The sequence below is a fragment of the Dendrobates tinctorius genome, unplaced genomic scaffold (assembly GCF_039654945.1).
Source record: "Dendrobates tinctorius isolate UK_male_01 unplaced genomic scaffold, ASM3965494v1 ptg000105l, whole genome shotgun sequence".
NCBI lineage: Eukaryota > Metazoa > Chordata > Amphibia > Anura > Dendrobatidae > Dendrobates > Dendrobates tinctorius.
In genome coordinates, this window is record NW_027361773.1 from 721495 (window position 1) to 745934 (window position 24440).

Genomic DNA, 24440 nt, shown 5'->3' on the forward strand with positions numbered 1-24440 from the left:
CGTGCACTAAGCCAGGGAAATGGGCATGTGTACGCAGTGCACTAAACACAGAAGCGGGCACACAGTGGGGATGTGTACGCAGTGCACTAAACACAGAAGCGGGCACACAGTGGGGATGTGTACGCCGTGCACTAAACACAGAAGCGGGCACACAGTGGGGATGTGTACGCCGTGCACTAAACACAGAAGCGGGCACACAGTGGGGATGTGTACGCCGTGCACTAAACACAGAAGCGGGCACACAGTGGGTACGTGTACGCCGCGCACTAAACACAGAAGCGGGCACGTGTACGCCGCGCACTAAACACAGAAGCGGGCACACAGTGGGTACGTGTACGCCGTGCACTAAACACAGAAGCGGGCACACAGTGGGTACGTGTACGCCATGCACTAAACACAGAAGCGGGCACACAGTGGGTACGTGTACGCCGTGCACTAAACACAGAAGCGGGCACACAGTGGGTACGTGTATGCTGTGCACTAAAGAAGCGGGCACACGGTGGGTATATGTACGTTGTGCACTAAACACAGAAGCGGGCACACAGTGGGTATGTGTACGCTGTGCACCAAACACAGAAGCGGGCATGTGTACGCAGTGCACTAAACACAGAAGCGGGCACACAGTGGGTATGTGTATGCCGTGCACTAAGCCAGAGAAGCACGCACATATAGTGGACATGTGTAGGCCGTGCAATAAGCCAGAGAATCGGGCACACATACTCACACACTGGGTATGTGTATGCCATGCACTAAAACACAGAAGCTGGCACACAGTGTGTGTATGTCGTGCACTAAGCCAGGGAAATGGGCATGTGTACGCCGTGCACTAAACACAGAAGCGGGCACACAGTGGGGATGTGTACGCCGTGCACTAAACACAGAAGCGGGCACACAGTGGGGATGTGTACGCCGTGCACTAAACACAGAAGCGGGCACACAGTGGGGATGTGTACGCAGTGCACTAAACACAGAAGCGGGCACACAGTGGGGATGTGTACGCCGTGCACTAAACACAGAAGCGGGCACACAGTGGGGATGTGTACGCAGTGCACTAAACACAGAAGCGGGCACACAGTGGGTAAGTGTACGCCGTGCACTAAACACAGAAGCGGGCACACAGTGGGGATGTGTACGCCGTGCACTAAACACAGAAGCGGGCACACAGTGGGGATGTGTACGCCGTGCACTAAACACAGAAGCGGGCACACAGTGGGGATGTGTACGCAGTGCACTAAACACAGAAGCGGGCACACAGTGGGGATGTGTACGCCGTGCACTAAACACAGAAGCGGGCACACAGTGGGGATGTGTACGCAGTGCACTAAACACAGAAGCGGGCACACAGTGGGTAAGTGTACGCCGTGCACTAAACACAGAAGCGGGCACACAGTGGGGATGTGTACGCCGTGCACTAAACACAGAAGCGGGCACACAGTGGGGATGTGTACGCAGTGCACTAAACACAGAAGCGGGCACACAGTGGGGATGTGTACGCCGTGCACTAAACACAGAAGCGGGCACACAGTGGGGATGTGTACGCCGTGCACTAAACACAGAAGCGGGCACACAGTGGGTAAGTGTACGCCGTGCACTAAACACAGAAGCGGGCACACAGTGGGGATGTGTACGCCGTGCACTAAACACAGAAGCGGGCACACAGTGGGGATGTGTACGCAGTGCACTAAACACAGAAGCGGGCACACAGTGGGTAAGTGTACGCCGTGCACTAAACACAGAAGCGGGCACACAGTGGGGATGTGTACGCAGTGCACTAAACACAGAAGCGGGCACACAGTGGGTAAGTGTACGCCGTGCACTAAACACAGAAGCGGGCACACAGTGGGTAAGTGTACGCCGTGCACTAAACACAGAAGCGGGCACACAGTGGGGATGTGTACGCCGTGCACTAAACACAGAAGCGGGCACACAGTGGGGATGTGTACGCAGTGCACTAAACACAGAAGCGGGCACACAGTGGGTAAGTGTACGCCGTGCACTAAACACAGAAGTGGGCACACAGTGGGGATGTGTACGCCGTGCACTAAACACAGAAGCGGGCACACAGTGGGTGTGTGTATGCTGTGCGCCAGGCATGGTAACACCACATCCATGTGTTGTACCCTCCAGTTCCTCCCTCTCCCCTGACTCACACATGAAGTCACTGTGGATTATCACAGATGAGCAGGAAACAGCTGTCATTCGCCCTAATAAGATAATCACAGTATTACAGGACACACAATAGGCTTCTGGAGACTCCCTGACAACAGGGCTAATCCTGCTTACTGCCACATACTTCTGCAGTCACAGAACTTTCTCATACTGGCACCTGAGCCCCATACCTGACGCCAGCGTCCTGCACGCACTGGGTGAGCCTGGCATGCTCCTGCTGCACTGTGCCCAGCTGCCTGCTCCTGAGGGCGGTCACAGCCCGAGCTGGGGCCCGGACAGCTGCAGGACACAACCAGGAATACATGTCTGCCTGCTCGGAGCTCTCAACTTCAGAGAGTAGAGGTAGAAGCCAGAGCCGGAGCACAGTGCTGCCCCCTAGCACGGAGGATCTGTACTGCTTCTCTCTGTCGGTCAGCAGGTCCGCCACATCTCTGGGATGTGCTGAGAATCTAGAAATGGTGCTGCCAATGACCATTACTAACCCTACCAGGCATGAGGTCAGCTATAAGGCTGAGTTCACACGTGGCGTTTTTTTCGCGTTTCCGCGGCGGTTTTAACTGCGCGATTTTGCCGCGAAAACGTGAAAAATAAGCATCCCATGCATTCCTATGGGATTCCGCAATGCTGTGCTAATGCTGCGGTTTTTACCGCGGCGGAATCGCTTCGCGGTAAAAACCGCAGCATGCTCATTAATTTGCGGAATCGCGGCGATCCCGCACCCATAGGAATGCATTGCTCCGCTTATTTCCCGCATGTGGCTGTGCACACCATGCGGAAAGTAAGCAGAACATTTGCGGATGGTACCCACGGTCCGGAGGAGAGGAGACTGTCCTCCGGGCTTTGGGTACCATATCCCTGTAAAAAATAGAATTTAAAATAAAAAATATTGTTATTCTTACCTTCCGGTGTCCCGCGCAGCCTTCCCGCTTCTCTCCACGCTCCCGGTCCCAGTAAGCCTTTGCGAAAATGCCCGCGATGACGTCCGTTCTCGCGGGATCGTGAAGTCTCGCGGTCATTCGCGCGACGTCATCGTGAATTACCGCGAGACATCGCGATCCCGCGAGAACGGATGTCATCGCGGGCATTTTCGCAAAGGATTACTGGGAACGGATGCGTGGGACATCGGAAGGTAAGAATAACACCATTTTTATTTTTTTTTTTTACATCCTATCTTTTACTACTGATGCTGCATAGGCGGCCTCAGTAGTAAAAAGTTGGTCACACTCGTCAAACACTATGTTTGACGAGTGTGACCAACCTGCCAATCAGTTCTCCAAGCGATGCTACAGATCGCTTGGAAAACGCTAGCATTCTGCAAGCTAAGTACGCTTGCAAAATGCTAGTTTTTCCGCGGGAAAATCGCGGGAATTTAAAATGCGATTTTCCCGCGGAATGGAATTCCGGAATTCTCGCGGTAATTTCCGCGAGAGTTCCGGTACGTGTGCACATAGCCTTACAGGCTGGTTCACTTATTTCCCACTTTTTATTATTTAATACCCAATTTGCAAACAGGTTATGTGCCCACGTATGCAGAAAATTTCTGCATGAAAACGGGACTCCTTCCCAGAGAACGCGCGTTTTTGATGCGTTTTTTTCCGCGCATCCGCAGTCACATACAAAATAGCTAAAAACGCGGACTTTTCTACAAAATTAATGAGCATGCTGCTTTTTTTTTTTACCGCAAAGCGTTTTTTTGCAGGAAAAAAATGCATCAATATGCAGAAAAAGTGCAGAATGCATTAAAACGAATGGGATGCTTCTTTTAAGCGTTTTTGCAGGTAAAAAACGCTTAAAAAACGCAAAAAACACGCTTACGTGTGCACACAGCCTAAATATATTTAATAATTAATAATAGATGACATGAGTGAGCAATAGGGATTGATGGTTTCATATCTCCATTGTGAAGCAGCACTGCTTCCAAACTTCTCTGGGATGAGCCAATAAACATTCGCCAATCTGCAACAAAATACTCTTGGTTCAGTTCTTCAAAGAGGCCGCTCACATTGTTACAGTACACCATTGGTCCAGCAACTGTGAAAAGCTGTGTTAGTGTTACTTCTGGTTCGGTAATAACACTCTCTGACATCATCATGAGGAAGATTCTTCTGTTTCAACCTAGATGCAAGAAGTTCAGCTTTATCTTTTGACAATGAAAGGTCTGTGATGAGATCATGTAATTCATGTTGAGTAAAACGTTCTGGCTGCTCCATCCGGTATATACTCGTCTTGACTTGAGGTCTCCATGTCTTCACCAGTAGCTTCAGCTCCATAGTCTTCATATTCTACTTCATTTTCATCCAGTCCAGACAACGGTAGTACAGGAACTGGCAAGGTTCCATCATGTGGAACTGGCCTAATCGCAGATTCAAGTTCAGGGTAATTAATCTTATGTTTGCTCTTTGTAGAAAAGCCCTTCAGTTTGACAAAACAGAAGTAGCAGTCATCGCTGATTTCTGGGATCTCTCCAAATCATGGGAACAGCAAATGGCATAGCCACTTTCCTCATATTCAACCAGTCACGAAGACCATTTGAACAACTTGAGCATATCACATGAGGGGCCCAGCTTTCGTCTTGATCAACAAGTGGACACTTAAAGTACATCTGGTATATCTTTTTAACCCCTTCATGACCAAGCCTATTTTGACCTTTAATGACCAGGCCATTTTTTTGCAATTCTGACCAGTATCCCTTTATGAGGTAATAACTCTGGAACGCTTCAAGGGATCCTAGCGATTCTGAGATTGTTTTTTTGTGACATATTGAGCTTCATGTTAGTGGTAAATTTAGGTCAATAATTTTTGCGTTTATTTGTGAAAAAATCAGAAATTTGGCAAAAATTTTGAAAATTTCGCAATTTTCAAATTTACAATTTTTATTCTGTTAAACCAGAGAGTTATGTGACGCAAAATAGTTAATAAATAACATTTCCCACATGTCTACTTTATATCAGCACAATTTTGGAAACTAAATTTTTTTTTTATAGGAAGTCATAAGGGTTAAAATTTGAGCAGCGATTTCTCATTTTTACAACAAAATTTACAAAACCATTTTCTTTTGGGATCACCTCACATTTGAAGTCAGTTTGTGGGGTCTGTATGGCTGAAAATGCCCAAAAGTGACACCATTCTAAAAACTGCACCCCTCAAGCTGATCAAAACCACATTCAAGAAGTTTATTAACCCTTCAGGTGTTTCACAGCAGCAGAAGCAACATGGAAGGAAAATAAACATTTAACTTTTTAGTCACAAAAATGATCTTTTAGCAACAATTTTTTTGTTTTCCCAAGGGTAAAAGGAGAAAGTGGACCCCAAAAGTTGTTGTCCAATTTGTCCTGAGTATGCTGAAACCCCATATGTGGGGGGGAACCACTGTTTGGGTGCGCGGCAGGACGTGGAAGGGAAGGAGTGCCATTTGACTTTTTGAATGGAAAATTAGCTTCAATCGTTAGCACACACCATGTCATGTTTGGAGAGCCCCTGTGTGCCTAAACTTTGGAGCGCCCCCACAAATGACCTCAATTTGGAAACTAGACCCCCTAAGGAACTTATCTAGATGAATAATGAGCACTTTGAACCCCCAGGTGCTTCACAAATTGATCCGTAAAAATGAAAAAGTACTTTTTTTTCACAAAAATGTTCTTTTAGCCTGAATTTTTTCATTTTTACATGGGCAACAGAATAAAATGGATCCTAAAATTTGTTTGGCAATTCCTCCTGAGTACACAGATACCTCATATGTAGTCATAAACCACTGTTTGGGTGCACGGCAGGGCTCGGAAGGGAAGGAGCGCCATTTGACTTTTTGAATGGAAAATTAACTCCAATCGTTAGTGGACACCATGTCACGTATGGCAAGCCCCTGTGTGCCTAAAAATTGGAGCTCCCCCACAAGTGACCCCATTTTGGAAACTAGACCCCCCCAAGAAACTTATCTGGATGTGTGGTGAGCACTCTGAACCCCCAAGTGCTTCACAGAAGTTTATAACGCAGAGCTGTGAAAATAAAAAATAATTTTTTTTCCTCAAAAAATGATTTTTTTTGCCCGCAATATTTCCTTTTCACCAGAGTAAGAGGAGAAATTGGACCCCAAAAGTTGTTGTCCAGTTTGTCCTGAGTACGCTGGTACCCCATATGTGGGGGGGAACCATTGTTTGGGTACATGTCAGGGCTCGGAAGGGAAGTAGTGACGTTTTGAAATGCCGACTTGATGGAATGGTCTGCGGGCATCATTTTACGTTTGCAGAGCCCCTGATGTGCCTAAACAGTAGAAACCCCCAACAAGTGACCCCATTTTGGAAACTAGACCCTCAAAGGAACTTATCTAGATGTGTGATGAGCACTTTGAACCCCCAAGTGCTTCACAGAAGTTTATAACGCAGAGCCGTGAAAATAAAAAATCATTTTTCAAAAATGATTTTTTTGCCCACAATTTTTTTAATTTCACAAGCGTAACAGGAGAAATTGGACCCCAAATGTCACTATCCAGTTTGTCCTGAGTACGCTGGTACCCCATATGTGGGGGGGAACCACTGTTTGGGCACACATCGGGGCTCGGAAGGGAAGTAGTGACGTTTTGAAATGCCGACTTGATGGAATGGTCTGCAGGCGTCATGTTACGTTTGCAGAGCCCCTGATGTGCCTAAACAGTAGAATCCCCCCACAAGTGACCCCATTTGGAAACTAGACCCCCCCAAGGAGCTTATCTAGATGTGTGATGAGCACTTTGAACCCCAAAGTGCTTCACAGAAGTTTATAATGCAGAGCCGTGAAAATAAAAAATAATTTTTCTTTCCTCAAAAAATGATTTTTTTGCCTGCAATTTTTTTATTTTCACAAGGGTAACAGGAGAAATTGGACCCCAAAAGTTGTTGTCCAGTTTGTCCTGAGTACGCTGGTACCCCATATGTGGGAGGAACCACTGTTTGGGCACATGTCGGGGCTCGGAAGGGAAGTAGTGACGTTTTGAAATGCCGACTTGATGGAATGGTCTGCGGGCGTCATTTTACATTTGCAGAGCCCCTGATGTGCCTAAACAGTAGAAAACACCCACAAGTGATGCCATTTTGGAAACTAGACCCCCAAGGAACTTATCTAGATGTGTGGTGAGCACTTTGAACCCCCAAGTGCTTCACAGAACTTTATAACGCAGAGCCGTGAAAATAAAAAATCATTTTTTTTCCTCAAAAAATGATTTTTCTAGCCCGCAATTTTTTATTTTCACAAGGATAACAGGAGAAATTGCACCCCAAAAGTTGTTGTCCAGTTTGTCCTGAGTATGCACTGTTTGACTTTTTGAACACAAAATTGGCTGGAATCAATGGTGGCCCATGTCGCGTTTGGAGACCCCCTGATGTGCCTAAATAGTTGAAACCCCTCAATTCTAACTCAACCCTAACCCCAACACACCCCTAACCACAGCCCTAACCCCAACACACCCCTAATCCTAACCCTAACTACAGGCCTATCCCTAATCCCAACTCCAACACACCCCTAACTCTAATTTCAACCCCAACCCTAATTCCAACCCTAACCCTAATTCTAACCCTAACCCTAATGGAAAAATAAAAAATAAATATATTTTCTTTATTTTATTATATCTCCCTACCTATGGGGGTGATAAACGGGGGGTTTACTTTTTTATTATTTTGATCACTGTGATAGGGTTTATCACAGTGATCAAAATGTACCTGTAAGGAATGAATGATTCGATGGGCGCACTGCGCATGCGCCCGCCATTTTGGAAGATGGCGGCGCCCATGAAGGATCCGGGAGGGACATCGGAACTCAGGGGGTAGGGAGTGGAGGGCAGGGGAGGGGGAGCAAATACTGATGGCGGCGGCAGATCACCGCCCTCAGTCGGTGGCAGGGCAGATCACCCCTGTCAGTCGGTGGGGGGGGGGTCAGGTCTCGGTCTCCAGCCATGGTCGATGATATTGCAGCATCGGCCATGGCTGGATTGTAATATTTCACCAAATTTCATTGGTGAAATATTACAATTGCTCTGATTGGCGGTTTCACTTTCAACAGCCAATCAGAACGATCGTAGCCACGGCGGGGCAAAGCCACCCCCCCGAGTGAAGTACAAGGCCCCTGTACCTTCGGGGTGTCTGGTGACCTTTCATTGACCCCGGTCACCCGACCCACAGGAGGGCTATCAATTCATGAAACAGCATATACGTCATTGGTCGGATTGGCACCGACTTTCATAATGCATAAGTTTTGTCAAAGGTCGGGAAGGGGTTAATATCATGAGTGATTGAACGTACTTGGCCTTTTGATGTAAAAGAACCACACACATAGCAGAATCTGTTCAGATGATTGATACACTGTCAGGGCATTTTTCTCCTTTAACTCACATCAAACAGTAGAGTAAGTTCAGTTCAATGGTGGTGACTAGAGATTAGCGACTTCGTCTTTTTTAGGGTCGAGTCGGGTTTCATGAAACCCGACTTTCTCAAAAGTCGAGTCGAACGAAATCGGCCGACTATAGGGAAAAGTCGTGAAACACGAAACCCAATGCAAGTCAATAGGGAGAAAAGTCGGCAGTGAGTGGAGGACTGTAAACACACCTGGCATGAATTTTAACCCTAGAGGCGGCGAAATCTCTCTCTCTCTTCTCTCTCTCTTTCTTCTCTCTCTCTTCTCTCCCTCTCCCTTCTTTCTCTCTCCCACTCCAGCTACGCTCCCGCTACGCTACGCTCCGCTTCTCTCATTGGCTGAAAAAAGTCACCTGCAAGCATTCGGCGAAACCCGACTTTGGCGCTTGGGTCGCCGACCGCATGGCTGACTTCACACTGTGGTCGGGTTTCGTTTCATGAAACCCGACTTTGGCGAAAGTCGGCTATTCTGACTCATGGATATGTAGAACGTATGGTGCCTGGATAGACCTCTCTTTCTGGGCCCTTTCCGTATCGACCTGTACTCACGTTCATACCGATTAATCAGACAGCTTAACTCAGCCACGATCTCATGTAAGAAGACTCCAGGAAAAGAGGGATGCTTTAACTGAAATTCTTGTATTATGATGAAAGCAGCAGGTAAAAAGGAATATTCTTCAGTGGACATGTAAGAGGATGCATACAGATGGAGGGACGATCACAAAATGGAGAATAAGGGAGGGAACAAACATACATCACAGGACTACAGGGAGAGAGTTGGAACAAAATACAGGGAAAGGCAAACTTCTGCCTAGCAACAGATGATGCAACACAAACAATGCAAATATTAAATGATTTCCCAAGTCGTGGGACATGACATCGGCGACTTTTGAATCTAACCGACCTGTTTCGCTCAACTCTAGTGGTGACTAGAGATGAGCGACTTTGCCTTTTTTAGGGTCGAATCAGGTTTCATGAAACCCGACTTTCTCAAAAGTCGAGTCGAACGAAATCGGCCGACTATGGGAAAAGTCGTGAAAAGTCGTGAAATATGAAACCCAATGCAAGTCAATGGGGAGAAAAGTCGGCAGTGAGTGGAGGACTGTAAACACACCTGGCATGAATTTTAACCCTAGAGGTGGCAAAATCTCTCTCTCTCTCCCTCTTCTCTCTCTCCCTCGCCCTCTCCCTCTTTCTCTCTCTCCCACTCCCACTCCTGCTACGCTTCTCTCATTGGCTGAAAAAAGTCACGTGCAAGCATTCGGCAAAACTCGACTTTGGCGCTTGGGTCGGGTTTCGTTTCATGAAACCCGACTTTGGCGAAAGTCGGCGACTTTTGAATCTGACCGACCTGTTTCGCTCAACTCTAGTGGTGACAAACTAAAAAAAAAAATTTGATGAGCCGACCGACTATAAGTAGATATTTCCCCAGAGATGTGATGAGCCGACCGACTATAAGTAGATATTTCCCCAGAGATGTGATGAGCCGACCGACTATAAGTAGATATTTCCCCAGAGATGTGATGAGCCGACCGACTATAAGTAGATATTTCCCCAGAGATGTGATGAGCCGACCGACTATAAGTAGATATTTCCCCAGAGATGTGATGAGCCGACCGACTATAAGTAGATATTTCCCCAGAGATGACAGAGGCAACTTGTATTTAGAGCTGATATTACTGGAGGTAATCTGGTAGATAACTATATACAGTTGTGAGGTAAATGGCTCAGCCTATTCCTTACAGATGGACATTTACAGACAGGGAGTTTCTCAGAGTGTTATTGGCTGCTTTCAGGTTCTCTCTCTGTGGAGACCCTCACTCAGTTACACCTCAGTGGCTGAGCTGTTTTCTTCCCCCTGAGGCGACTTGCCCTCCCAGAAATGCACTGAAAATCCTCTCACAATGGCGGCTGTCTGCTGCTTTCCCTTCTATCTCCCAGTGGCAGATCCCTGTAGAGGCCTGTCTCCTGTCAGAGTCTCACATACCAGTCCTGCTGCCATCACCATCCTTTTCTGACTGACTCAAATCTTACCTCCTACCGCCTCATAACAGTTAGCTCCTCCCCATAACATGTGACTTTCCGGGAAGCAGTCATTGGTTGACTGCACTGTCAATACTCCTTCCCATAAAACTCACTAAATTCTTTACTGATGTTGTCCCTGTAAATTCACAATTAACTAAGACAAGCAAAGAAATGGGAATAACATTAAAAAAAACATATACATTGAAAATGCAGAACTAACGTTATATCTAAAATATTTCTATCCCAGAAACTTTAAGTGGTAGAGCAAAACTAAGCATATTTTTGGAATCAGCACATCAAACTCCATAAAACAGACATATCACCGTTGCTGATTATTTTTTTTGTGCTCACCAGTGAATCAGTCGCCTTGCCCTGCCCGGAGCCCACTTGAGGCCTCTGCTTAGGGCCCTGCGTAGAAACACGGGCTCACAATGACCACACTAATCAAACTGTTTTCCGTGGCTTTACAGCCACTACTGCACACATTTCCGTTCAGCTTCCATCCATTAGAAGAGGTTCTCCAGTGATAACAGGTTATTACCTATCCGCAAGTCGTTGGGGGTCCCACTGTTTGGCCCGCACCGATCGGTAGGTTGCCAGAAAATGCCAATTATGTGTCCTTCCGCTCCATTCTAAAGCCTCATTCACACATCTGTGTTGTATCCATTCTTTTTTTCACGGATCCCACACATACCCATTAGAATTTATGATGCTATTCACATGTACGTGTTTTCTCGAAAGTCACTCACCGATCAACACGTTATCAAATATTCCTTGGATAGGCGAACACTTGTTTTCACTGGACAAACCCTATAAGGCCACGTGCACACACTGAGTACTTGGTCAGTATATTACCTCAGTGTCACGGTCACGTGTGTCTGGACGCAGCGAGTACCGCAAGGCGAACCCATATGACACACGTGACCCTGGATACACCGCCTCCAGTTGGGCGAATTTAAATAATAGGACGTGCAGCTGGATACGCGCCTCCAACTGGCGAATTTAGATATTACACATATATATATACAGTCATATGTAAACGTTTGGGCACCCCTATTAATGTTAACCTTTTTTCTTTATAACAATTTTGGTTTTTGCAACAGCTATTTCAGTTTCATATATCTAATAACTGATGGACTCAGTTATATTTCTGGATTCAAATGAGGTTTTTTGTAGTAACAGAAAATGTGCAATCTGCATTTAATCAAAATTTGGCTGGTGCAAAAGTATGGGCACCCTTATCATTTTCTTGATTTGAATACTCCTAACTACTTTTTACTGACTTCCTGAAGCACTAAATTGGTTTTGTAACCTCATTGAGCTTTGAACTTCATAGCCAGGTGTATCAAATCATGAGAAAAGGTATTTAAAGTGGCCACTTGCAAGTAGTTCTCCTATTTGATTCTCCTATACAGAGTGGCATCATGGGCTCCTCAAAACAACTCTCAAATGATCTGAAAACAAAGATTATTCGACATAGCTTTTCAGGGGAAGGATACAAAAAGTTGTCTCAGAGATTTAACCTGTCAGTTTCCACTGTGAGGAACATAGTAAGGAAATGGAAGAACACAGGTACAGTTCTTGTTAAGCCCAGAAGTGGCAGGCCAAGAAAAATATCAGAAAGGCAGAGAAGAAGAATGGTGAGAACAGTCAAGGACAATCCACAGACCACCTCCAAAGACCTGCAGCATCATCTTGCTGCAGATGGTGTCACTGTGCATCGGTCAACAATACAGCGCATGCATAATGCCTTTTTGTATGACCAAACAACTCAATCTTTGTTTCATCAGTCCACAGGACCTTCTTCCAAAATGTATCTGGCTTGTCCAAATGTGCTTTTGCACACCTCAGGCGACTCTGTTTGTGGCGTGCTTGCAGAAACGGCTTCTTTCGCATCACTCTCCCATACAGCTTCTCCTTGTGCAAAGTGCGCTGTATTGTTGACCGATGCACAGTGACACCATCTGCAGCAAGATGATGCTGCAGGTCTTTGGAGGTGGTCTGTGGATTGTCCTTGACTGTTCTCACCATTCTTCTTCTCTGCCTTTCTGATATTTTTCTTGGCCTGCCACTTCTGGGCTTAACAAGAACTGTACCTGTGTTCTTCCATTTCCTTACTATGTTCCTCACAGTGGAAACTGACAGGTTAAATCTCTGAGACAACTTTTTGTATCCTTCCCCTGAAAAGCTATGTTGAATAATCTTTGTTTTCAGATCATTTGAGAGTTGTTTTGAGGAGCCCATGATGCCACTCTTCATAGGAGAATCAAATAGGAGAACTACTTGCAAGTGGCCACTTTAAATACCTTTTCTCATGATTTGATACACCTGGCTATGAAGTTCAAAGCTCAATGTGGTTACAAAACCAATTTAGTGCTTCAGGAAGTCAGTAAAAAGTAGTTAGGAGTGTTCAAATCAAGAAAATGATAAGGGTGCCCATACTTTTGCACCGGTCAAATTTTGTTTAAATGCAGATTGCACATTTTCTGTTAGTACAATAAACCTCATTTGAATCCAGAAATATAACTGAGTCCATCAGTTATTAGATATATGAAACTGAAATAGCTGTTGCAAAAACCAAAATTGTTATAAAGAAAAAAGATTAACATTAATAGGGGTGCCCAAACTTTTACATATGACTGTATATATAAAGTAGTCTGGAAACCCTGCCTCCAGTAAGGCGAATTTAAATAATAACGGGGAACCTGGGTAACATTAGCAATGGTGGGCCCTGCAATAGGGAATAGGGAAGTGGAGACTTCTTGTACTCCCCTGAGCCAGTGTCCCTGCACTCCTAACGTTCCCTATGCCGGTTCCGCACCGGGCGACGCACAGGAACCTAAAAACCCTAGCTCGCCCTGAACCTAAACCCTCAGTAGGGAATTGGTCGGTGCGGAAACTAATCCCACCACTGCACTAAACACACATGAGGGAAAATTACAATACAGGGGAAACACCACTTAGCTTTGCTCTGTTGTGTACGCTCCTAGCAACAGAGCCCACCACCTGTGTGCATCTTCTCCTTCACCTGGATCCATCACCATAACTGGATCCTTCACCATAGTGTAGCCTTGGAGCAGAGTCCACCAGCAGTTGCAGCTGCCCAGTAAACAGAGTCCCAAAGATGAGTCCAGCTTCTGCCAAAAAGTCCAGCATGCTTCAGTCCAGTTTTCAGCAACCAAGTCCAGCATGCTGAGTGCAACTCTCACCATCGTCGCCACTCCACCAAGCCATGCAAGCACCTCCTGCTGACACCGTAAACTGCGACTCCACCACGCCATGCCAGCCCTTCCTGCAGACCACATAGCTGCCACTCATCCCCTCTGGCTGGGCTTCACAGGACTCATGTTCAGCTCCTTTTTTCACCCAGGCTTCCTTGTGAATGACTAACACACAATATCACCAACAGTGATTGAACACACCTGGCTCTATTTTATAGAGCCTCACACCTGAATTATAATTACGTGCACTAAACCAAAGAAACTAAAGTGCACTACCACTCACCACCACCGGGGCAACTTAGAATGAATGACACCACGTGTAATAATTCTGATGGCCACCGGGGGCAATCACATCACTTTGGCACCTAGCCAAAGGAAAAAAAGTTCACTTATCCATTTAAACTGTCAGATCCACGCTGGATCATGACACTCAGTATGTGTAAGTCAAAACCAGGAGAGGAAAAATCAGAGGAAAAGTATAATAGAAACATGTCACCACTTCTGTATTTATCACCTACTCCTGGTTTTGGCTTACAAATACTTTGTTAAAAAACTCACCAAATACTGAACATGTGAACATGGCTTTAGGCTTACTGCAGGGCAGCATATTATATCACACCATCAGGCCCGGATTGGCAATATAACCAACCGGGCATTTTCCCGCTGGGCCGCTGTCACGTGGGCCGCAGGCGGCAGCGCCCGATCATCTGGCCGCTTGCCAGCTGTTGCGGCCACTGTTGCTCCTGCCGCCGGCCCTCTGCGGCGCGGCGGTGATAGTTTCAAGTTCCTCCCGCACTGCAGGGAGATAAACCGCCACGCCCCCCCCTCGCACCCCATCCTCGCCTTAGCATAAGACCCCCTCCCCCGCAGCCACTCACAGCGTCGCACTTGCTTGCCTGCTCGCTCTGTTCGCAGGACCTGTGATGAGGTCACAGGAGGGGAGGAGTCAGGGGGTCACATGATCAGGAGCCTTTGTCCAGACCCCCGACATGTCACCCCTGACTCCGCCCCTCCTGTGACCTCATCACAGGTCCTGTGCGCTCAGCCTTGCCTCTACCGTCTGCAAGACTCTGCTTTGCTGTTGTCATGGTGCTGGTTGAGGTATGTATGTGTGGGGTCAGGATTTACAGTGTGGATGTAGCAGAGCCGTGTGTGTACGAGGTGTACGGAGCGGAGCCGTGTGTACGAGGTGTACGGAGCGGAGCCGTGTGTGTACGAGGTGTACGGAGCGGAGCCGTGTGTGTACGAGGTGTACGGAGCGGAGCCGTGTGTGTACGAGGTGTACGGAGCGGAGCCGTGTGTGTACGAGGTGTACGGAGCGGAGCCGTGTGTGTACGAGGTGTACGGAGCGGAGCCGTGGGTGTACGAGGTGTACGGAGCGGAGCCGTGGGTGTACGAGGTGTACGGAGCGGAGCCGTGTGTGTACGAGGTGTGCGGAGCGGAGCCGCGTGTACGAGGTGTACGGAGCGGAGCCGTGTGTACGAGGTGTACGGAGAGGAGCCGCGCGTGTACGAGGTGTACGGAGCGGAGCCGTGTGTGTACGAGGTGTACGGAGCGGAGCCGTGTGTGTACGAGGTGTACGGAGCGGAGCCGTGTGTGTACGAGGTGTACGGAGCGGAGCCGTGTGTGTACGAGGTGTACGGAGCGGAGCCGTGTGTGTACGAGGTGTGCGGAGCGGAGCCGTGTGTACGAGGTGTACGGAGCGGAGCCGCACGTACGAGGTGTACGGAGAGGAGCCGCGCGTGTACGAGGTGTACGGAGCGGAGCCGCGCGTGTACGAGGTGTACGGAGCGGAGCCGTGTGTGTACGAGGTGTACGGAGCGGAGCCGTGTGTGTACGAGGTGTACGGAGCGGAGCCGTGTGTGTACGAGGTGTACGGAGCGGAGCCGTGTGTGTACGAGGTGTACGGAGCGGAGCCGTTTGTACGAGGTGTACGGAGAGGAGCCGTGTGTGTACGAGGTGTACGGAGCGGAGCCGTGTGTACGGAGTGGAGCCGTGTGTGTATGAGGTGTACGGAGAGGAGCCGTGTGTGTACGAGGTGTACGGAGAGGAGCCGTGTGTGTACGAGGTGTACGGAGCGGAGCCGTGTGTACGAGGTGTACGGAGCGGAGCCGTGTGTGTATGAGGTGTACGGAGAGGAGCCGTGTGTGTACGAGGTGTACGGAGCGGAGCCGTGTGTACGGAGTGGAGCCGTGTGTGTATGAGGTGTACGGAGAGGAGCCGTGTGTGTACGAGGTGTACGGAGAGGAGTCGTGTGTGTACGAGGTGTACGGAGCGGAGCCGTGTGTACGAGGTGTACGGAGCGGAGCCGTTTGTACGAGGTGTACGGAGAGGAGCCGTGTGTGTACGAGGTGTACGGAGCGGAGCCGTGTGTATGAGGTGTACGGAGCGGAGCCAAGCGTGTACGGAGCGGAGCCGTGTGTACGAGGTGTACGGAGCGGAGCCGCGCGTGTACGAGGTGTACGGAGAGGAGCCACGCGTGTACGAGGTGGACGGAATGGAGCCGTGTGTGTATGGAGTGGAGCCATATGTGTACGGGATGTACGGAGCGGAGCCAAGTGTGTACAAAGCATACAAAGCGGGCTTTTCCCACGGACACAGGAGTACACGGCGGAGCCCCGAGGAGCATTTTAAAACACACACATGACGTTCCACCTGAAGTGATGTGCTGGAAGCTGACCGGAAATGAGATAATTTCTTGAGGAGATTGTGACGGAACCAGGAATGTTTCAGATCCATCACCGTGTCCTCCTCCGACAGCGCAGACAGCAGGATCGCCTTGGAATCGGGGATGCCGGCCATGTGAGCGGATCATGATAGGTCCTGCACCGGGAGGCTCAGGTGGGCACTACAATGGGAGCCGGGCTGCTATAGTATCTTTGTAGAATCTTTCTCTCTTTTTCTTTCTTTCTCTGTTCTTTCATTCTCTGTTCTGTCTTTCCCTCATTTTCTTTCTCTCTGTTCTTTCATTCTCTCTCTAATCTTTCTTTTTTCTCTCTCTGTTCTTTCTTCCCCTCTTTCTTTCTTTTTCTTTCCTCTCTTTCTCTCTGTTCTTTCTTTCTTTTTTTTACTTCTTTCTTTCTCTCTCTGTTCTTTCTGTCTCTCTCTGTTCTTTCTTTCTTTCCCCTCTTTCTTTCTCTCTCTGTTCTTTCTCTGTCTCTCACTGTTCTTTCTTTGTCTCTCACTGTTCTTTCTTTCTTTCCCCTTTCTTTCTCGCTCTCTCTGTTTTCTTTTTTCTCTCTCTCTCTGTTTTCTCTCTTCCTTAGTGCCAGTCAGTGTGCCCATAATGCCAGCCACTGTGCCCTCAGTACCAGTCAGTGTGATCAGCAGTGCTAAATGGGTGCGATTAGGTGTGGACATGGGTGTGACTAGTTGTGAAATGGGTGTGGCTGGGCGTGGCCAAAATTTGCAGCGGCGCGCGCGCCGCAGTCTTTGTCCGTCTTTCCCTTCTTCATAAGTTGGGAGGTATGATAGGGGTGGCTATGACCAGGGGGTCTGGTTGCCCAATAGAGAGCAGTTCTGCCAGGAATTCTGTAATCATGCATACAAAAGGGGACAGAGATTTGGGAGGAGTACTGTACCTAAAAGCAATAAATAGGACTGAGCTGAAATACTGGGCACAGCTGTGACTACATGTTATATAGTCGTGTTAATCTCCTCTCACTTCTTGTAAACTACAAGTGTACAAAGATATTATATAGTCACCATGTGACTAGTGGGCCTGTGTAACTTCAAATGCCAGGGCTGAATTTTAGTCCCATTCCGGCCCTGCACACCATGCTGATGGACCTGACAAGGACAGGGGGTTTAGTGTCTGGATGTAAATGAGCTGGCCTAAAGGTCTGTTTACATTGACTGGCGGCACAATACAAGCGCCAATCGGTAAACTTTTACTGATCAACGGTAAACTATGCTTAATGAGTGATCTACAGGTACTTCTCACAAAATTAGAATATCATGAAAAAGTAAATTTATTTCAGTTCTTCAATACCAAAAGTGAAACTCATATATTATATAGAGACATTACAAACAGAGTGATGTATTTCAAGTGTTTATTTCTGTTAATGTTGATGATTATGGCTTACAGCCAATGAAAACCCAAAAGTCATTATCTCAGTAAATCAGAATACTTTATAACACCAGCTTGAAAATTGATTTTAAAATCCCAAATGTTGGCCTACAGAAATGTATGTTCAGTAAATGCACTCAATGCTTGGTCGGGGCTCCTTTTGCATCAATTACTGTATCAATGCGGCGGGCATGAAGGCAATCAGCCTGTGGCACGGCAAAGGTGTTATGGAAGCACAGGTTGCTATGATAGCAGCCTTCAGCTTGTCTGCATTGTTGAGTCTGGTGTGTCTCATCTTCCTCTTGACAATATCTCATAGATTCTCTATGGGGTTAAGGTCAGGCGAGTTGGCTGGTCAATCAAGCACAGTGATACTGTTGTTTTTAAACCAGGTATTGGTACTTTTGGCAGAACGGACAGGTGCCAAGTCCTGCTGGAGAATGAAATTTCCATCTCCAAAAAGCTTGTCGGCAGAGGGAAGCATGAAGGGCTCTAAAATTTCCTGGTAGATGGCTGTGCTGACTTTGGTCATGATAAAACACAGCGGACCTACACCAGTTATTGTTTTTATTTTTTGCACAGTTCACCGTGTGGTCAAAGTGATAACACAGATTTGTTTGTTTGGTTGGTTCGACTAATGCGATACCAGATTTATAGTTTTGTTTATGATTTGCTATTTTTACACACTAAAAAACAATATTTTAGCAAAATGAAATGTTTTTGCATAGTCCTATTCTGAGGGCTGTAACTTTTTTTTTTCCCGAACGAGCAATATTAGTGTTTGTTTTTTGTGGGACAGTTTGATGTTTTAATTTTTATCATATTTTTTTTACATATGACATTTTGATCGCTTTGTATTCACTTTTTTTGTGAGTCACTATGATGGTAACCATCGGGACCCGTGGATTCTCATCGCAGAGGTCTGATGGTTACTAAGGGGTTATTGTGATCCCTTTGTAATAACTTAAATGCCGCTGTCGTGATTGACAACGGTAATTAAAGGGTTAATAGGCCCCGATCGGTCACAAAACCAGTCGGGTCTGATACTGCACATACAGCTGACACCTGCGTAAGTCGCAGCTGCTTGGCAGCACTATCCCCCTATTCCTCAGTGCCGTTAAAAAGCAGTGCTGAGGAATAAGTACCCTTAATAACCGCCGTTAAAAGGCATATCGGCAGTCATTAAGGGGTTAAATTCCAGTTAGCATCCACATGTGTAGCATCACTGTAGTGGGGAGAGCCCACTTGAAGAAGAGCTGTTATGAAAAAAAATACTATTAACCTACAGAAATGGAGGTTAATAGCATTCGGAATCTATGCGGCTGCCGCACAGAAAGTACGATTGCTGGGAGGAAATTAACTTTCTTCCTCCCAGCAGCCTCAGGCTTGCAACAGTTGAAACCACATTCCCGGCCTTTTTGAGTTTCCGGTGTTACTTTTTTTTTTTTTCAGAATATACCTGTTAGGAATCTGGTTTCTACCATGCCTATGCAGCAATCCAGATCCTCACATTTGTCTCCAGAGGCTAAGTCCTTCTTCCCAGCTTCTGAGCATGCCCACGGGTCGAGCTCCCATTGGAGTTCAGGAGTCTGGTGCTCAGGTCCTGCTCCTGATTCCATTGGTTCTGCTCAAGGCTCTGGAGATTTCCGGCAGGTCCCGTACGCTATAAAAAGTGCGCATGACCGTTCCGCCATGCGCTAGTATTTTCATACTTGCTGCTGTGTGTTTGCTGATGGATGCTTGGACTGGTGAATGACTCATTAAATACCCCCTTCCTTGGTTATTACGTTTGTGTGAGTGATTGTGTTCAGCCAGTATTAGCGCCAGCGCGCTCAAGCTTCAGCTTTACCAGCAGCTAAGCATCTTGCATCGCGCTTCCTGCACAGCAGTGCCTCCCCACGGCACTATCCTCGCCGCACTGCGTGCGCAGTTCAGAGAGTGTTCGCAGTTGCAACGTCTCTGTTACAGACTCCCGGTAGGTCTAGACGGAGTGTGTCCTGCCAGCATAGGCCACTCCTGTGACCGATTACTGCATCTGTCTCACTGAGCCTCTGTGAGTGGTTAACAGACTCAGCGTGTTGTATTTATATGTTTATGCAGCAGCTCTGTGTGTGAAACAGAGCCTGCTCCAAATGTAACCACTACGTGTGCTATAGCTTGCAGCTCTGTGTGTGTACAGACTCTGCACAGTGCACTTGGGTGACGCCTTTAACCCTGTGCACACCACCGCTACTTTGCTCAGCTATCCTCTAGCAGCGGTTATACCATCTACCGCACGGTGGACCCTGAGCGGTGAACGCACTTTATTATAATTTTATTTAGTGCGTTCCACCGCTCCTTACAATACCAATCTGTTGATTTGGCCATTCCTAACATTCTGCCATCTTTGTGATTGATTTTTTTTTTTTTGCAGTTCGGTCTGTTTCATATCTATTGAGAGCTCCTTTCACCACATGTTGTTTCACGTCAACAACTTCCAAAAGCAAATGCCACACCTGGAATGTGCTCCAGACCTTTTACCAGCTTAATCGATGATGGATTATCTAGGGAATAGCCCATGCAGCCCATTTAAGAGCTTATGAGATAATTGTCAAATTACTTTTGGCCCCTTTATAAAGAAGCAGGTACATATTGAAGAAAAGATTCCTAAATCATTACTCCATTTAGGATGTTAATACCCATCAATTAAAGCAGGGAGCCTGCACTGCAAGTTTATATTGATTATCTAACTGTATCTTGAATGTGTTTTGGTAATAGCTAAAATGCCATAACTTGTGTCACTGTCCAAATATTTCTGGAAATAACTATTTCCACTTCTGAAAATGCGAAATCTATGACTGAAGCACATTTTAATGACAATAATAGAACTATTTTTTTACCACCCAATGGTAAAAAAATTCTGTGAAACACCAGTGAAATTAATATTATCTTTGCACCTCTAGATAAATTTATTGAGGGGTACATTTTGTAAAATTGGGTCACTTATGGGGTGGGTGTTCTGCCGCCTAAGGGGCACTGTTATTGTTTATATGGCACCTGCAAACCTTTCCAGCAAATTATGCATTTTGATATGGCCCTCCCTCCCTTCTGAACTTTGCATAGTGCCTGAAAAGTAGTTTGCAGTCATATATGGCGTATTACATGTAAAGCGCTATCAGCTTTCTGAAAATAAAAAACATGGGGCTAAAGCAACATCTTAATGTGAAAAAATATTTTTTTATTCCCCAGGCCAATCCTTTGAAATTCCGTGGATTCAAAACGCTCACTACATCCCTAAATAAATTCATTGAGAAGTATAATTTCCAATATTGGGTCACTTGTGGAAGGTTTCTGCTGTTTTGTATTTGCAGTCTCTTGCTGACTAGACTTTTCCAACTTCAGAGTTGACAGCTAACATAACATTGACAGCTCACATCATCACTGCAGCTAATCAGTGAGCCCCGCGGCTTGTGCCATCTACATTGGCTTTAGCGGTGATGTGAGCTGTTAGGGTATGTACAGACAATCTGGAATTGGCAGCGCTGTGGAAGCAGTGCATATCCACTGCATCCAAAGCGCTGCCGTCTATTGAATGCAGGTGAATCCGCATGTATTCACTAAACCGTGTGGATTCACAGCATCCAATCTATTCTATGAGTGAGCGTTTCCGCAAGAGAAATAGAACTGCTGCGGATTGGAGAGACACACCTCATGTCCATCTCCGCGAGTGAGCTGCGGGCGTCTCTGGACACTGCACAAGTATGCAACATCCAACTCGCAGCATTTACTGATCGTGTGCACATAACCTTAACATGAAGAATTTCTGCAGTCAAAACACTGAGACTGGAGCACCGGTGGAGAGTCGGTGCTGAACCTGAAGAAGCCTAGTACCTGATTTGTTTATTATTTATGATATGTACATAAAGTCATTTGGGGTCCACTTTTCTTAAAGTGGAAAATCATTTTTAGAGTTGATCTGTGATTTTTCAATAACTGGGACATAATTCACACCCACACCATGGCAATTCTTTGTGTACAGTTTATGATTGTTTTATCACTGTTAAAGAAAGGCCAGGTGATGCAAATTTCCCAGCTTTATAAAAATGCAACCTTCTCTTACCTTGTGCCAAAAAAACAGCAGCCATGGGTCCGTCTAAGCAGCTGCCTAGCAATCTGAAAATGGTGGAGGCCCACAAAGCAGGAGATGACTATAAGATAGCAAAACATCTTCAAGTTGCCCTTTCCTCAGTTCAAAATGTAATTAAGAACTAGCAGTCACCTGGAACAGTGGAGATCAAGATAAAGTCTAGAAGACCAAGCAAAATGTCTGTGAGAGCTGCTCACATGATTGCTAGAGATGAAAATCAGAACCCCGCTTAACTGCAAAAGACCGTCAGAAAGATTTAGCAGACTCTGGAATTGTTGGTACATTGTTCTACTGTTCAGAGTCACTTGTGCAAATAAGGCGCTCATGGAAGAGTCATAAGAAGATCCTCACCATAAAATTCAGCTTTAGAAGTATGCAAAAGAACACCTAATCAAGCCTGATGCATTTTGCAAACTAGTCCTTTAGACCAATGAGGTTAAAACAGAACTCTGTCGCCACAATGATCAAAAGATATGTGTGGAGAAAAAGGCACAGGATTTCAGAAAAAGAACACCTCGCCAACCATTAAGCATGGGGGTGGAACAATCATTCTTTGGGGTTGCGTTGCAGCCAATGGCACGGGGAAAATTTCAATCGTAGAGGGAAGAATGGATTAAATGAGAGTTCAACAAATTTTTGATGCAAACATAACATCATCTGTAAGGCTAGTTTCACACTAGGGGTTTTTTTGTCCTGCGCCTCGTGCGCATATCAAATGCATGCAGAAAACCCATCATGCGTTTTGCATGCGTTTGCTATTTTTTTGCGCATGTGATTTAACCAGTTTGTCACCATGTTAACTGGAACATTTTTAAACGCATGCGTGCGCATGTCCTAGCGCACGCGTGCGTTCCCATAGACTGTAATGCTGTTTTTTTGCACATTCCGTGCGATATCGTGCGCATGCGGGTTTTTTTAGACAGGTCGGACGGACCAAAAATGCAACAGGTTGCATCCGGCGCACCTAGGCGCACACTACAAAAAACGCATGCGCACGAAAACGCATACGAACGCGTGCATGCGCTCGACCATGCGCACCCATGTTAAATATAGGGGAGCAATGAGCATGCGCACGATAGCGCACAAGGCACAGTGCTAAAAAGCGCAAGTGTGAAACCAGCCTAACAAAGCATAAATTGAAAAGAGGATGGCTTATACAAATAGATAATGATCCTAAACACACATCAAAATCCACAGTAGACTACTTCAAAAGGCGCAAGCTGAGGGTTTTACAATGGCCCTCACAGTCCCCTGTTCTGAACATCATTGAAAATCTGTGGTTAAACCTCAAAATAGCAGTGCATGCAAGACGACCCCGAAATCTCACAGAACTGGAAGAATTTTCCAAGTAAGAATGGATGTAAATCCCTCAAAGAATTGAAAGACTCTTGTCTGGCTACAAAAAGCAATTGCAAGCTGTGATACTTTCAAAAGGGGGTGCCACTAGGTACTAACTATGCAGGGTGCCCAAACTTTTGCATCTGCCGGTTTCCTTTTAGTAATTTTCAATTTTTATTTGAAAAAAAACATGTATATATACTGTATATTTATATTGCTTAAAAAGCAAAGGAAATGTGTCATCTTTAAATTTAGGCCTTTTAGAGATCATTTCATCTTCAACTTGTTTAACTGTTCACAATATCAGTAATTTTTACAAGGGTTGCCAAAACTTTTACATGCCACTGTATATTACCTGCTGTCAGGTGATAGGCCGGGGAAGCAAACAGGGTGGATACAAATTTCTGCAGCGGTCAACCGCGCTCCCACCTATGACTGACAATCAGCCGAGCTAGCAGAGAAGCACAAGGCAGCTCTGAGCAACAGTCAGGTACTGGGTGGAGCCGAGGGAAATACGCAGTGAGTGGGGTGGCGCTTAGAAGGTGTGCGCGTGGCTGGTAGAACAATGTTACGCAGGCCACTGGAGATGCAGTGCTAGAATCGCACTGGAGGCGAGTATAGGTGTTGGAGTACAGAGGGATTGAGAAGGGGGTTGTTTGAGTAGTGGACAGCCCCTTTAAAAAGAGTTAAGAAATATAATAAAAAATCTGTGATAATCTGGGTCACAAAGATTTGACAATAAAAGTTGACTTTATGTTGTGTAAAAGACCGATTGACACTGAAAAAAATGGAAATAGTTCCTTCAAAAAAATCTTAGGGGATTTCTAAGCAAAAACCAACCCTTTAAGGGTATCCTAGCCAAAAAGGATGAGAACCATTATTGTTTGCTATTTCATCACTATAGAAGGGAAGATATAAGGTCACATCAATGTGAATGGTTTGAAGCAATGTAGGATGCCACATGAAAAACTGAAAAATATTCAGGATTGAGAGTCCTCAGTGGTTGATACCTTTTAATGGCTAACTGAAAAGATGGTAACACATTGCAAGCTTTCGAGACTACTCAGGTCTCTTCATCATGCACAATACAGCATAGAAAAAATGCAAGAGATGAG

General features: G+C 46.2%; 1 protein-coding gene across 3 annotated transcripts in view; it reads right to left on the reverse strand.

The window, feature by feature from the left end:
• ECHDC3 (enoyl-CoA hydratase domain containing 3) overlaps nt 1-13761 on the reverse strand; it is a 57941-nt gene extending 44180 nt beyond the window's left edge. The window contains exon 1 of one of the 3 annotated variants that reach the window (XM_073588988.1): nt 13600-13761. In XM_073588988.1, coding sequence (XP_073445089.1) covers nt 13600-13727 — 128 coding nt within the window. In that variant the 5' untranslated portion in view covers nt 13728-13761. Of the gene's footprint in view, nt 1-2339; nt 2619-13577 lie in introns of those variants that run through there. The other 2 variants (XM_073588989.1, XM_073588987.1) reach the window with 2 other exon arrangements.
• Between the last annotated feature and the right edge of the window lie 10679 nt (nt 13762-24440).